General features: G+C 44.9%; 1 protein-coding gene across 28 annotated transcripts in view; it reads left to right on the forward strand.

The window, feature by feature from the left end:
• HUWE1 (HECT, UBA and WWE domain containing E3 ubiquitin protein ligase 1) overlaps positions 1–15,558 on the forward strand; it is a 172,318-nt gene that overhangs the window by 149,309 nt on the left and 7,451 nt on the right. For 18 of the 28 annotated variants that reach the window (XM_077146786.1, XM_077146811.1, XM_077146800.1 and 15 more), the window contains 18 exons: positions 21–199; positions 481–570; positions 734–888; positions 2,096–2,141; positions 3,901–4,188; positions 5,149–5,437; positions 5,628–5,758; positions 6,491–6,705; positions 6,783–7,071; positions 7,210–7,312; positions 8,118–8,664; positions 9,484–10,087; positions 10,747–10,868; positions 10,969–11,125; positions 12,345–12,477; positions 12,742–12,944; positions 13,543–13,670; positions 14,915–15,011. In XM_077146786.1, coding sequence (XP_077002901.1) covers positions 21–199; positions 481–570; positions 734–888; positions 2,096–2,141; positions 3,901–4,188; positions 5,149–5,437; positions 5,628–5,758; positions 6,491–6,705; positions 6,783–7,071; positions 7,210–7,312; positions 8,118–8,664; positions 9,484–10,087; positions 10,747–10,868; positions 10,969–11,125; positions 12,345–12,477; positions 12,742–12,944; positions 13,543–13,670; positions 14,915–15,011 — 3,776 coding nt within the window. The remainder of the gene's footprint in view (positions 1–20; positions 200–480; positions 571–733; positions 889–2,095; positions 2,142–3,900; positions 4,189–5,148; positions 5,438–5,627; positions 5,759–6,490; positions 6,706–6,782; positions 7,072–7,209; positions 7,313–8,117; positions 8,665–9,483; positions 10,088–10,746; positions 10,869–10,968; positions 11,126–12,344; positions 12,478–12,741; positions 12,945–13,542; positions 13,671–14,914; positions 15,012–15,558) is intronic. The other 10 variants (XM_077146803.1, XM_077146804.1, XM_077146812.1 and 7 more) reach the window with 3 other exon arrangements.

Raw genomic sequence — 15,558 nt, forward strand, 5'->3', positions numbered from 1 at the left:
AACCCACCTTCACCCTACAGGTTGCTTGGTCCCTCGGCTGCTGCTGACATCCTTCAGCTGAGCAGCAGTCTCCCCCTCCAAAGCCGGGGCCGGGCCCGCCTACTGGTGGGCAATGATGATGTCCACATCATTGCCCGGTCTGATGATGAATTACTGGATGACTTTTTCCATGACCAGAGCACAGCCACCAGCCAAGCAGGCAAGTTTGTGTGGTGAAAGGGAGGGTAGAGTTTTGTCAGGTTTACTTTTTCCCTGCTGAAGGAAAGCAGAAGAGTATCTTATCTACCCCAGAGAAAACCCATTTTATTGAAACTTGAACCAGTTGATGACTTAGCAAAGGGTAACAAAAACTTTTAGTATCTCTAGGTTCCAATGCCAAAGCTAATTAGACACTTGGTCTTGTTAGGGAAATGCCACAATTTTTGGATCAGTTGATGCTTGAGAAGGCTAAGAACCTCAATCTCCTTTGTTCCTCTACAGGAACCCTGTCCAGCATCCCCACAGCACTGACCCGCTGGACAGAGGAATGCAAAGTTCTTGATGCTGAGAGCATGCACGACTGTGTTTCAGGTGTGTGGCAGCTTGGCTGTCAGGGCAGTGAAACTTCCTGGGCTGGGACAAGTGCATGCAAGTTACTTCCCTGATTCTCTCTGGCCACAAGGTCTGCTTCTTGGCTTCCTTGCTCACCCCACCAGAGCAGCCTCTGATCTTGATCTTTGCCTCTTTGATATAGTGGTTAAAGTGCCCATTGTCAATCACCTGGAATTCCTGAGAGATGAGGAGCTGGAAGAAAGGCGAGAGAAACGCAGGAAACAACTGGCTGAGGAAGAAACAAAGATGACTGACAAAAGCAAAGAAGATAAGGAGAACAGGGATCAAAGTGCACAGGTGATTCCCAGGGATTGGGAGGATTCTTCTTTGGCTCTATTTCCCTTAACTTTGATATGGTTTTGGCCGTATCAGGTAGCAGTGAGAATCACTGAAGGATCCTAAGAGGTTCACATTGAATCTGAGAAATAAATCATTTCAAATTCAGCATACTAAACTCACGATTTTTAGGGAAAAGTATCAAACCCAGAGGGAAAATTATTTTCCCCAATTTTGCACTGTGGAAAGCTAAAGCCAGAACCAGAGTAGTTCACACCGCATAGTGTCTACCTTCATGACAGCAACTTGAGAAGGTCATTTGACCTGGTGAAGGGGCTTGGAATTTAACAGTAAACCTATGTTCTTGGTTGTTCTATCCCGTTTCTCTAGTAACCTGCAAGTATGGGGGACCTTACCGGAATGAACCCATTCCATCATTTGAATAACTCAACCTTGGGCATCAGATCAGAGAAAATATTTCTGCTCTGAGTCCCATAGCATTCTCTAGGATTCAACATGATAATTGATTTGGAAAAAAGCCATCTATGTACCTACCTTTCTCAGAAACTTCAGGGCCTCAAGTAGTAGAGCTTTAAAATATATAATACATGAAGTAAAAAATGGTAGAAATACAAAGAAATTAAAAGCCCTTAGGGAAAAGACTTTGTTATTAATTACCCCACTTGGCAGTTAGAGTATCAGATAGATTTCAAAAAAAAAAGAATATTGGAATGTTCAGTTATAATAACAAGCTTGAGCTAATAGATATCTTTATGTAGTACTCTTTACCTAATAAACAATAACATTGTTTCAAGCACATGAAAAAGGATGGACAATAAGCAAACCTAGCATGATTGGAAAAAAAAGCAAAAGAGGACAAAAAGAGCCAGAGGAGAGGGGAATACATATGAATAGATAAGATTTTAAGAAATTATGCTAGTCTTCTGGTTGTCTTATCCTATATCCAACTATTATTTCGTATAGTAGTTCAGTTGGCTGCCAGGCAGTTTCTTCTGCAAGTTATCCTTTAACATGGATATGCGTAAAGAAATTGCATATGTATTTGCATACTAAAGCAGTCATCTTTCTTTAGTTACATCACAGAAGCATTTTCCATCCAGGTCATTGAGCTCCTAGAGAGTGTATATGAGGGATGGTAACTATTACATTTGACCTCTATCTTTTGTGCTTTTAAAGTTCTACATGGATATATCCCTTCTTTTTACAGTGTACTGCATCTAAGACAAACAACTCTACTGAACAGAACCTCTCAGGTAATTCTGCCTTCCTTTTCTCCTTATTAACAGATCGATTGATTCTTTCTCCTGACCCTTTGAAGTAGGTGGCCCACATGGGCTGAAGATGAGCATCGGTGCTCTGTGAGATGAGGTAGTAGATTGTATAGTTTTAGGGTCATACCCCATCTTGGAGATAACTATACAGTCTACTGTCTTTCCCACGGTGGTACACTTCCTTCTGACTGGATCTATTCAAGTTCTTGATCTGATTATGCTGTGTTTCATTCTGGCATGTGTACTTGCCAGGTTATGTGTCCTGTTCCCTTTTCCTGGCTGGCAGTTCTGTTCTCTGAAACTGAGCATATATACATACACCTTTAAAGTGGTTTGTCCTTTAGTGACCACCATGAGTATGGTACTTCATGAGAATATCTGTTGACGAATGGTTCTCAAATCCCAGTTCTCTATGGAAATGAATATAAGTTAAATGAATTTTTCATAAGCTGAACTTACTCAATTTAAAGGACTCTTTGAGGTCTATGTTCCTAATTCTTTGGTGTCAAAATATTTTTTATTAAATGATGTTGGTGAGGTTTATTTGTTTTCTTTTATGGCAAAACTAAAAGTGGGTAACTCTATTTTTTTATTTTTTATCTAAATTTTATTAGTTCATGGAATCCAAATGTCTAGGAACCGTTGTCTTGGGCAGTCTGCTTATGAGAAAGGTAGCTCTGGAATAAATGATATTTTTACCATATGCTTTCTATTCCTTCTTCTAATTTTAGCAATGGTCAGTAGCCATTTGGGGATTCTAATAACTAGTGTACGTGCCCCCGCCCCCGACACACACACACTGTTTCATCAGAACTTCAGCTTTCTACACTTTCTGTCTCCTTGGCGCTTGAGTTGGGAAGTGATTGCACCAAAGCAGTGGAGGTTAGGTGTCCTGGTGCCTATAATTTAGCAAAGCTAAATTTATCATAAGCTAAAGGATTCTGCTCATGCTGGGGTGAGGTAGTAAGTTGTATTGTTCTGGGGTAGGGATTTTAGGCCCCAATTAGAAGATAACCATACAACTTACTACTTTCCCTGGTGTGTGGCATATTCACACTTAGTCTTGGTAGTGTTGCCTCCAGCAAACAAAGTTGTAATATTTCTTAGATAAGCAGGACTGGAAGAAAAGTGAGGTGGAAGGGGACAGGTGATATTTAGGGTGAGGCACATGTCATCATTAAGTAATTTGTCCTTCATTGATTGAAGCATGTAATTGGGTTTTTTAACTTCGGGCATGAACCCAAACATTTTGCTATTCTTCGAGTGTGTGATCACTTCATTTACTCAATAACAGAACAGGAATATCCAGAAAGGAAGAGAAAGTATGCTTTAAGAGTTGGGAGGGAAATTCAGGCCATTTCTTGCTCCAATAGATAAGAAATTGGAGAATCAGTAGGTTTTGTGGTGGGTAGATTTTCTGTGTACTTACAGAGACATTTAGCCTCACCCTATCTATGTGGCCTGAAATATTCCCCTTCTACCTGAGACAGAAGGGATTTAATTCTTAAGATTCAGTGTGGGTCAAATTCTCAATTCTTGATACAGAGTACTGTGCCTTACCCCTCGTCCTGGGTATACCAGACCAGCCAAGAGCTGTTCCTTTGAGCAGTTGGGGGCTGGCAGGGAATCCTGTATCTCTGGCTGGGTGAGACATTTGTCAAGCCACATGGGCTGATTGGGTGGCTCCCCTGACCCTTGACTGGTTGCCCCATAACCCTCAATATCATTCTTTCCATGAAAGATGGGACTCCTATGCCTGACAGCTACCCAACAACTCCATCTTCAGCTGATGCAACTACGTCTGAGTCCAAGGATACCCTTGTCGTTCTGCAACCCTCAGAACAGCAGCCAACACTTCCACCCCCACCAGCCTTAGGAGACATTCCTCAAGAGCTACAGTCCCCAGTTGGAGAGGGGGACAGCTCTACACAGGTATTAATGCCTGTAGAGCCAGAGGAATTGGGTCCCACAAGACCAAGTGGAGAAGCAGAAACGACTCAGATGGAGTTGTCTCCAGCTCCCACAATAAGTGAGTAGAATTTCAAGTTTGGGGGAGTGGAACAGGAAGGAAGAATGAATATTTTTGTTGTGGTTTTTTTTTGTTGTTGTTCTGTTACTTTAGAGAAATAGAAGGAGCTCAAGAATCACAGCTTACACATGAGATATCTTAGGTAAAGTTGAGGTTTCTTCTGTGTTATCTTTAAGTGGTTACACATATGAGTATTTACTGTTAATATCCACATTTTTTAATGTAATTAACACTTGTTCCTGAGCTGGCGTGCCAGGCTTATTACTAACTTCTTTAAAAGCAATCCTCCAAAGTTGATGGTGTTATCTCTATGAATAAACTGAAACTCAGAAGTGAAATCGTTAGTCCAAAATTACTCAGTAAGTGGTTGAACTGGGATTAAAATCCAGATCTGTCTCACTCTGAAGCTTGCTCTCCTTCAATAGTTCCAGGGATGGCAAGCGTATGACCCAAACTTAACAGCTCTCCCGTCATCCTGGCAGATATCATTTATCTCATGGCACTATTTCCCACTATTTTGAAATGAGACTTCAAAATTCTTCTCAACGCAGTGTTCCACGGGGTATGCCTCTCTATTCCACGCTGTCTGTCATGTGCTCTTGAGAAACCTTAGGGTATAGCTTTTCTTTACCTTCATGGGACCTTGTTTATTTAGATAACCAGAACCAACATGCATGTACAAATGGTGCCTGTACGGAATCTGAAAGTGTTGGGTGCCTAGAGAAGATGTTTCACAGGCATGCCTGAAACACAGTAAACAGAGAAACAGTTAAACAGATGGTAGAAGGTAGAAGGGCTTGAACTAACCCTTTAAAAGCAGGTAAGATTTAGGGGGAAGAGCAGACCAACATAGAGCGAGGGCCGGGGGTGAAAGATGTAATCCGACTATTCCTGAGGATGCATCCCTATCATACACCTTGTCTGTCATGTTGCTGCTTCTTAATTTTGCCCCTATTCCAGGCAGAGATCTGACCTCTCCCTATGACTTCCTCCTAGCCTCTCTTTCACCAGAGAGAGCTGAAGATTCTGATGCACTGACAGCAGTCAGCAGTCAACTGGAAGGCTCTCCCATGGACACCAGCAGCCTGGCTTCCTGTACCCTAGAGGAGGCTGTAGGTGACACCTCAGCAGCTGGCAGTTCTGAGCAGCCCACAGCAGGCAGCTCCACTCCTGGTGATGCTCCAGTTGTGGCAGAAGTGCAAGGCAGGGCTGATGGATCAGGGGAGACTGCCCAACCACCTGAGGACAAGTAAGCACTCTGGGCAAGAGGAAGACAGAATATTTTGGAGGGTGTTTCAAAGCCCTTTCATTCTTGTTAACTAACAAATAGGGTTGATATATGGGAAATCAACCTGGCTTCTATGAGAAGCGGGTATTGTAGGAGTACTTAATAAATGGAAAAACAACACAGACAACAACCTGAAAATGATTTCCCTCAGCTCTCCCCCTGCGTCCTCTGAGAGTTCTTCTACCAGAGATTCCGCTGTGGCCATTTCTGGAGCCGATTCCCGAGGAATCCTAGAGGAGCCACTGCCTTCAACAAGCAGCGAAGAAGAAGATCCCCTTGCAGGTGAGTGCTGTGTGTGCTCAGGACATCTTGGGACTGTTTATGTTTCTAGTAACCCTTTGCATGGAAATGTCCACCAGTCAGATAGTTCCATCTAGAATGGTGGGCATTTGTACATGATATATTGCCAATAAGGGGATGCTGTAGCATAATGGGATGACCTCAGGCTTTGGAGGCGAACTGATATTAGTGAAATTAAACAGCCAAGAACATTGGCTTATGGTTAAATTCCAAGCTCTTTTACCAAGTCAAATGAATTTGTCAAGTTGCAGTCATTGAAGGTGTGTCTGAGTTGGGAGCCATTCTGGTTCTGGCTCTAGCTTTGCCCAGTGAAACTCTGGGGAAATAATGTTCCCTCTGGGTTTGAATTCTTTCCCCTAAAAACAGTCTGAGTTTATGATGAATTTGGAATGAATCATTTCTCAGAGTCAGTATGAACAACCTAGGGCCATTATTTAATTTTTCTGATCCTCATTGATATTGCGGGTAATAATACCTACATGACTGGGTCTTTGTGAACATTAAGTAACAGTGTACACAATGAACCTGGCACAGAACAAAAATTATTCTGAGCCTGGCGAGTTAAATGGGCTCCCTCTGTGTCCTATGTCCTTTGCAAGCAATGAGGAATATACATTGGTTTCTCTCAAGCAATGACATAGGTTTCTTGTCTCCAAGCACATCTCATACATCACAAGATGTGGGTCCCTTCACATTTTGCATCTCCTCTCTCAGGTATTAGTCTGCCAGAAGGTGTAGACCCCTCTTTTCTGGCTGCTCTGCCTGATGACATCCGCCGGGAAGTCTTGCAGAACCAGCTAGGCATTCGTCCCCCAACCCGGACTGCCCCCTCAACAGCCAGCACAGCTCCTGCAGTGGTGGGGAATCCTGGTGTTACTGAAGTGAGCCCTGAGTTCCTGGCTGCCCTGCCTCCAGCCATTCAGGAGGAAGTATGTGAATGGGAAAGATGGTGGGGCCAGACTGCATGGCAGTAGATATGCCCCCATTGACTTCTTCTGCTCCGTAGGTGCTGGCACAACAGAGAGCTGAGCAACAACGACGGGAACTGGCACAGAGTGCCAGCTCAGACACCCCCATGGATCCTGTGACCTTCATCCAGACCCTGCCCTCAGACTTGCGCCGTAGCGTTCTAGAGGACATGGAGGATAGCGTGTTGGCTGTGATGCCACCTGATATTGCTGCTGAAGCTCAAGCTCTAAGGCGAGAGCAGGAAGCCCGGCAGCGGCAGCTCATGCATGAACGTCTTTTTGGGCACAGCAGCACCTCTGCCCTCTCTGCCATTCTCCGAAGCCCAGGTACAGAGGGAGGCAAGTCAGAGAGCTCTGGGGTGTCTATTTTTGCCAGATAAGTCTCTGTTTTTCCTCTTTTTATTGCCTATACCCGGCTTACCACCACCCTCCCCAGCCTCAATTTCCTTTTTCTTTTCCTTCCAGCTTTCACCAGTCGCCTGAGTGGTAACCGTGGGGTCCAGTATACTCGCCTTGCTGTGCAGCGAGGTGGCACCTTCCAGATGGGGGGTAGCAGTAGCCATAACAGGTACCTTTGTCTTTTTTCATACCATACCACCTCTCAAATATGGTAGCTCAGCTCCTTTAATTCTGTAGTTAGAGAAGCTGAAATCTTGAGAAGCTGGATAACTTATCTAGAATTTTTCCACACCTTTGGATTCCCTTTCAGAAAGCCACACTTTTGGTATAGTATAACTGCTGTAGGCTGTAATCACAAAGTAAGGCAGGCAGACAGCGGGTACTAGCTATGATTTTAACTAGAAAGAAAACCACCTGTGTTCCACACAAATAGGAAAACAATGAACCGCTTGCCTTGAGATGGTAACATCTAGGTCAGGGAAGTAAAAAGGAGTTAGTTATTAATCAGACTGAAGCAGAATGGGCCCAACATGACAAAATGTGAAGGAGGTAATCAATCCCACGGGTACTGGTAGTCTACAGAAAGCAGACCTAGTGTTGTCACCTGGATTGGGTAGTCAGATTTTACTAATTGGTGCTACTTGGTACAGACCTGGGCTGGAATCTCTGCTCTCTTCTCAGTCACTGTGTGATGGAGGGCAAGCCACTTAACCTATTTGAACCTCTTGTTCATCATCTCAAAAATGGGCAATTCTCTAATCTTCATAGCAGCCCTGTGAGGAGGATGTTATAGACATTGTAAAGTGCTTATACAATAAGGGCAGCAATTATTGCTTTTAAGAGACCTTGGACTGGATTCCCCCTCCCATCTCGCCCTCCTTGGAGGTGTCCAGCTCATTCCTGTCCCCCAGGCCTAAGCCTGTTCCCCAGAGCTCTAGCTGAAGTGTTTCCCAGAGACCATGCTCTGTTTCCAGGCCTTCTGGCAGTAACGTGGACACTCTCCTCCGCCTCCGAGGCCGGCTCCTCCTGGACCATGAAGCCCTGTCTTGTCTCCTGGTCCTACTTTTCGTGGATGAGCCAAAGCTCAATACTAGCCGTCTCCATCGAGTTCTGCGAAATCTCTGCTACCATGCCCAGACCCGACACTGGGTCATCCGCAGCCTATTGTCCATCTTGCAGCGCAGCAGTGAGAGTGAGCTGTGCATTGAGACACCCAAGCTTACCACAACTGAGGAAAAAGGCAAAAAATCGAGCAAGAGCTGCGGGTCAAGCAGCCATGAAAACCGACCCTTGGACCTGCTACATAAGATGGAGTCTAAGAGCTCCAACCAGCTTTCCTGGCTCTCAGTATCCATGGATGCAGCCCTAGGCTGCAGGACTAATATATTTCAGATCCAGCGTTCAGGGGGGCGCAAACATACTGAGAAGCATGCAAGCAGTGGCTCCACTGTCCACATCCACCCCCAGGCTGCTCCTGTTGTCTGCAGACATGTTCTGGACACACTCATTCAATTAGCCAAGGTGAGGAGCTTGAAGGAGTTTAACTACTGGGGAATGAAACACCAACAGCCTTTTGCTGTTGTGACTGGGACAGCACAACAGCTGTTGTAGCATCAACAGCTGGGTGAAATCTGAACACTTAAGGGAGCTAGTGAGTTCTGTTCTGGCCTTTCTCTTTGTTGTTATTTTACTAAGTGTTCCGCTCTGTGTTGTTTCTGGGAACTTGTCCAATAAATAATTTCATGGGGATTTTATGTTCACTCTTTACAGTTTTTATGCATTATCTCATTCAGTCATTAAAACAACCTTCTGAGGTCTGTGATCTCCATTTTACAGATGAAATTTGTATACGAAAAATTTTGCTGACTTGTCATGTGGCTGGTTAGTAAGTGACAAAGCTGACCTTGGAATTTAGTTCTTGTCCAGTCAGATTTTTGTTGTGTTTATTTGTTTTTTGTTTGTGTGTTTTCTTTTTTAGTAATAAACATTGCTACCATTTATTGGGGGCCTGCCTTGTGCCAGGCACTATGCAAATACATTGTCACATTCAATCTTGACAACTTTGCAAAGGGGAGTAAGTATCCTCCCCATTTTATGTGTACAGAGACTGAGGCTCAGAAATATTTGCTTGTCTGTCTCCCTACAATGCTCTTGCTCATTTTTCTAGGCACTTGGCCTTCTGTTGGATGAAACTCCTGTATGATATCTCTCCCATGTTACCAATGCTGTCCAAAGGCAAGGAGAGTCTGGAAGCCAGTTGTCTCTCCTTTGTCGGGAAGGCTTCCCCCCCCCCCCCTAAAAAAAGCCCTGAGACTGAGTCTATCCTTCTTTTCTTGGCAGGTGTTTCCCAGCCACTTCACGCAGCAGCGGACCAAAGAAACAAATTGTGAGAGTGATCGGGAGAGAGGCAGTAAACAGGCCTGCAGCCCTTGCTCTTCACAGACCACCAGCAGTGGCATTTGCACAGACTTCTGGGACCTATTGGTAAAACTGGACAACATGAATGTCAGCCGGAAAGGCAAGAACTCCGTGAAGTCAGTGCCAGTGAGCGCCGGTGGTGAGGGGGAAATTTCCCCCTATAGCCTTGAGGCCTCACCACTAGGGCAGCTCATGAACATGTTGTCACACCCAGTCATCCGCCGGAGCTCTCTTTTAACTGAGAAACTCCTCAGACTCCTTTCTCTCATCTCAATTGCTCTCCCAGAAAACAAAGTATCAGAAGCACAGGCTAATTCTGGCAGCAGTGCTTCCTCCACCACTGCTGCCACCTCAGCCACATCTACCACCACTACCACTACCGCCGCCACCATGCCCACTCCCCCTGCTGCAACCACCCCTGTCACTTCTGCTCCTGCCCTGGTTGCTGCCACGGCTATTTCTACCATTGCCGTAGCTGCTTCGACCACAGTGACTACCCCCACGACTGCTACCACTACTGTTTCAAGTAAGTATGGATGTAGGCTGCAAGCTGTGTCTACTGTGACACCCATCTTACTTCACTTCTTCATCCAGATATTCTTAAGTGATTTCAGTTGGCTTGATTTGTATTTGTGAGAGCAGAATATGTTCATTTTTACCTTCAACAGCCCAAATTCTTTCTCCTCCTTCCTTCCTTCCCACAACACATACAGACACTCCTGTGAATGTGGCTTCCCTAGGCTAGGCACCAAAAGAAGGGGAGAAGAAAGAAAGTCCCTGTCTTAAAGAAATTCCCAGTCTTTCCAGGCTGGCTGAAATAGTTCAAGAGCAGACAGGATACAATGTGAATCAGGGTAGAATGGAGTAGCGAGAACATCCAAGGAAGTAAAGGGAAAGGGGAAATCAATGAGCCTGGTACAGCAGACTATGAATAATTATCTAAAGAGGTAGGTTTTGAAGAATAGAAGAGGCTGTGGTGGTAGGGGAACAGTTGGGAAAAATTTCTGGGGATCTTTGTCACCTTTAAAGGTAGAATCATGAGTTCTTGCCATGCCAAGTCATTGGCTCTGATTTTGATGTTTGGATTTTTTTTTCCCACTACCCATTTTGATGCCCATGGTCCTGCCACTGAAGTCTCAGGTTTGTGAGTTTCATAGAGGCTTATAATGTTCTGTTTCCTCAAAGCTTCTACTACGACGAAGGGCAGCAAATCTCCAGCGAAGGTGGGTGATGGGGGCAGCAGCAGTGCAGACTTTAAAATGGTATCTTCTGGCCTAACTGAAAACCAGCTACAGCTCTCTGTGGAGGTGAGGTTTTTCTGACAAGATGGGAGTGGAAGGGTAAACAGGTGGGTAATGTCTTAGTTCTTGAGTTAGGGTTTACCCCTTCTCTTCTCCTTTTCCCTAGGTGTTGACATCCCACTCTTGTTCTGAAGAAGGCCTAGAGGATGCAGCCAATGTGTTGCTACAGCTCTCTCGGGGGGATCCTGGGACCCGAGACACTGTTCTCAAGCTGCTGCTGAATGGAGCTCGTCATCTGGGTTATACCCTTTGTAAACAGATAGGTAACAGCAGGAGTAAAGCATCGTGTCTTTCTGAAACCTTCCACTTAGGTGTCATCTCTTTCTGGAAGCCTTCCTTGAATTCCCAGGCTGAGTCAAACTCCTCCATGCTTCTATAGCACTGCCCCCATGTTCCCTCTTGTCACCTATTTTCTTCTGCTCCATTCTTTGAGGAAAAGGATGGCCTACTCTCTGTATTTCCAATACCTGGCACAAAGCAGGTAATCAGTGCTTAGTGAAAGGAAAAGAGAATGTATAGGAACAGCAGTGCCTCATTTCTTCTCCATTCTGGGCTTCCATAAGAGCCCATGATGAGGCTGCTGACACAGCTTCACCACCTCAGAGATGTGCCTTACTATGTTCAAGCACAGGAATAGTAAAATCAGAATGGCATACCCTCTGCCTTTGTGCAATTTCAAGAATGCAAAAATTCTAAAAACATTGGCAAAACACCTAGTCTTCTGTTTTGCCAAGAAGAAAATGATGAAGCAGTTGGATGAAGGAGCAGAGCCATGTTTTCTTTCAATGTGGACAGTTTCTTTGATTTCTACCCCATCCCAATCATGGGTCTTAAGACCCTAGATCTTGGCTGCCTACTTAGTTATCTTCTTCCCACCAGTGTCCTTGGACCTGAGGTGATATGAGAGTTCACTGAACTATGTATAACCCTTGTCTCTTCAGGGGGTATTCCATGCTGCATGAGAGTTATGAGGTTCTTTCAGAAAGAATTTGTCCTCGGACTTCTGATTTTTCTTTGCTGCTACCATTTATTCAGCATCCATAGGCCATGGACTGTCCTAGGCACTTTATAACATGATTACTTCCTAATTCTCACAGCAACCTTGTGAAGTTAGGTAGTATTATTTACATTATTAAGATGGTTAAACAGACATAGAAGAAATTTGCCTGAGATCGCCACAAAACCTCAGTAAGTAGAAGAAACACAGAGTTTAGACCCTGGCCTTTCTTGGTTCCAAAGCAGATACTTTTTTTCCCCTCTGCACCAAGCATCGTTTTATGTAGAATTGACATAAATTTGTGGTCCCCTGGTGGTTGATCATGAGCACACATAGTAAACTGAACAGAGCAAAATTCCTGCTCCCTCTGGGTTCTCGGCAGCTGCATAAAGAGGATACCCTGGGCAGATTTCTTGGAAAGGTTTGATTTTGAGCTCCTTCACTAGGGAACTCTCAACAGTATCTCATTCCTCTGCCTGCCTCAGGTACCCTTCTGGCTGAGCTACGGGAATACAACCTGGAACAGCAGCGGCGAGCCCAGTGTGAGACCCTCTCTCCTGATGGCCTGCCTGAGGAGCAGCCACAGACCACCAAGCTGAAAGGCAAAATGCAGAGCAGGTGGGTGATAAGTGGACTTTTGGCTTGGGAGCTAGAATCTGGAGCATTCTGAAAGGTGGCTTTTGCCTGGTTTCCTGGTCTTCTTTCTCTGTGTATATGCCTTTCTGTCCTACCTATGTTCAACGCTGTTCTTTCCTACTTCTCCATACTTCTGAGATTTCCTTTGAGGTTCTTTACTCCTCTAACACCAAAAAACTCTGCTTGCTTTGGGGTATTTATGCTTTGATGCTGTCAATACATGCAAGCCACCTCTACACTGTCCAGGTTTGACATGGCTGAGAATGTGGTAATTGTGGCATCTCAGAAGCGACCCCTGGGTGGCCGTGAGCTTCAACTGCCTTCTATGTCCATGTTGACATCCAAGACATCTACCCAGAAGTTCTTCTTGAGGGTACTGCAGGTCATCATCCAGCTCCGAGACGACACGCGCCGAGCTAACAAGAAAGCCAAGCAGACAGGCAGGCTAGGTATGGAATTAGAGTATGCAGTTAAGGGCCAGGGGTGGTGGTAGAGAACCCAGAGTCCCTGTAGAATGGGGATTACTATCATGTCTCCTTCCGGTTTGATCTTTTCAAAACGAAAATGATGATCCTTTATTAAAATATTGGCTATGTTCTATATCTCACTCAAATTCATTAGAGCAGGTGATAATTAAGGGGGAGCTGAAATCTGGCAGTAGGATTGGATGGAGATGGACCCTTTGCTGAACAAGACTTAACCCATTATTAGGTGTACCTCTTTTCTACTTTGTTGATCACTCCTGACTAAAAACACCGCAGCCATGTTGCCTAAGCCATTGCCTGCCAAATCACTTTCCCTACCTCTTTCCTCCTGTCCCACAGAACCCTCTTACATACCCCCATATATCTGCCTAGCACCATGCCCCCTGCCTTTATCTGTAATGGTACATCTTAGTGCCTGACGATGAGCACTATGAAGCTGCCTGAACTAGAGCTCAGACACCTCGGCATGATGCCCTGTGGCAGCCCAAGAAATGGTGGGAGAGAGAATACTGGGCATCCATCTTCCTACATTTGATATCTTGCCTTTCTTTTTCTTTCCCAGGTTCCTCCGGTCTGGGCTCAGCTAGCAGCATCCAGGCAGCTGTTCGGCAGCTGGAGGCTGAAGCTGATGCCATTATACAAATGGTACGTGAGGGTCAAAGGGCGCGGAGACAGCAACAAGCAGCAACGGTTAGCATGATGCCTGTGGCCCCTCATTCATTTGTCTCTTCCCTCCTCCCCCCACCACGTCATCAGTGGGGTTTCACTGCCCTTACCTTGTATGCTTTTGCGTTGTTTGCTATATGAATGCTTCTGGACAACAGGGTTACTTACTGTTGGCATTTTCTTTACTGGTTTGTTGGTTTGGTTTGATTTAATTTAAAGCTTGGCCATCACACACCACCCCCAGCTATCCAGTCAGTAGTGGCGCTTTTGCATACTGCCTAATGTTAAGTGTCTGGGTTCTGAGGGATGCGTGGTTAAAAATTTTTGGTCTTATGGAACAATGCAAGTACATCAGACATCAGAAAACCTGCCTTTGAAAGTCCCCCAAGCTCAGTACTCATCCCACACAGCCACTTCTGTTAATGGCTAGTCCCTCCATTCTGGTCTCTGCCCCTGTTCTCCACAATCCCTTGGCACATAGGCACTCAGGCACTTTTAGAAGGAAACCTTCAGGCACCTAGGTAGCTAGCTACTGCTGCTGTCCCAGCACAGCATGGCTGCAATGAAAGTCTGGGGTCACTTATATATGCTGTGGCCTATTTCATTGTTTTCCTGTCCTTGCTACATGCATGTCACCTTCCCAAAATGCAGGAAATAAAGGTATCCTGAGGCTTGATACAATTATTATTATATAGTCTGATTTCATTGCGCATGCTGGGAATAATCTAGAATTTGAGGACAGTGACTTCAGGAAGGTAGAAAGGGAAAATTAGAAAACCATTATTCTGTGGTATGAATTTTATTTTCCTGCCCAGTCTCTTTCCCATCACCCAGTGAGACAGATACTAATTTTTTAAGTAACTCCACCCATCAAAGGTGGCACTGATTCCCCTGTTATTTCTCCTTTTGTGAGCATCAGAAATAAAAAGCAAACCTACCTTCTACCTGTCTGAGTTCCATAAACGTAACCTTGTCCCCAGAGGATGACCTGAAGTCTGTATCCAAGAGGCTGGTGTCTGATTGAACAGATCTAGTATATAGTGTAGGCAACGCAGGTATCCAGGAAATTATTTGGAAAGGATTGCAAGTTCAAGATGAAGCACAGCAGTGGAGGTGGGGAGGCCATTCTTTTGTCCTAAAGAACTAGAATTTTCCTGATCACATACAGCAAGCTTGACAATGTATGAGAAGGGAGAAAGCCAACCTCTAACCTGTCCCTGAGGAAAGCAGAGTTGCAGTCTTTATGTGACTTTGTCTCTTTTATCTAGTCGGAGTCTAGCCAGTCAGAGGCATCTGTGCGGAGGGAGGAGTCACCCATGGATGTGGACCAGCCATCTCCCAGTGCTCAAGATACTCAGTCCATTGGTCAGTACTACTTCCTGTTTCCAGCCCTGCAAAAGGGAGTCAGCCTTTATGAAATATCTGCTGGATCCTTTGCTCTTGGCATACATACACTCAGTGTTTTCCAGTGAACGCTGGTTCCTATAAATGTTAGTAGGTACTTACCAAACAAACTTACTAACTACCTCCGTCTTTCCCTTGTTGGAGATTCTTAGCACACACCACAATTCCGGTAGTAAAGAAATGATGCTATGACCTGATGCATGGACACCACATGCATTTGAGTCTTCCCCCATTTATAGCTCTGGAACTTGAGGCAAACCTCTTTCTGCTTCAGTTTCCTTATTCAGAATAGGGGTGTTCATAGTTGTTAGGATTAAGCAAGTTAATACACCCATAGCATTTAGACACGTACCTATTAACACACAGCGAACATTAGAGTTACTATCATCATCTCTCATAGTTACTTATCCATTCATATAGAACACTTTTTTTTTGCAAGGGCAGGCTCTGGGAAATGAACCTGGGTCTCTGGCATGGCAGGTGAGAACTCTGCCACTGAGCCACCATT

Source organism: Tamandua tetradactyla, chromosome X (genome assembly GCF_023851605.1).
Source record: "Tamandua tetradactyla isolate mTamTet1 chromosome X, mTamTet1.pri, whole genome shotgun sequence".
In the NCBI taxonomy this organism is placed as follows: Eukaryota; Metazoa; Chordata; class Mammalia; order Pilosa; family Myrmecophagidae; genus Tamandua; species Tamandua tetradactyla.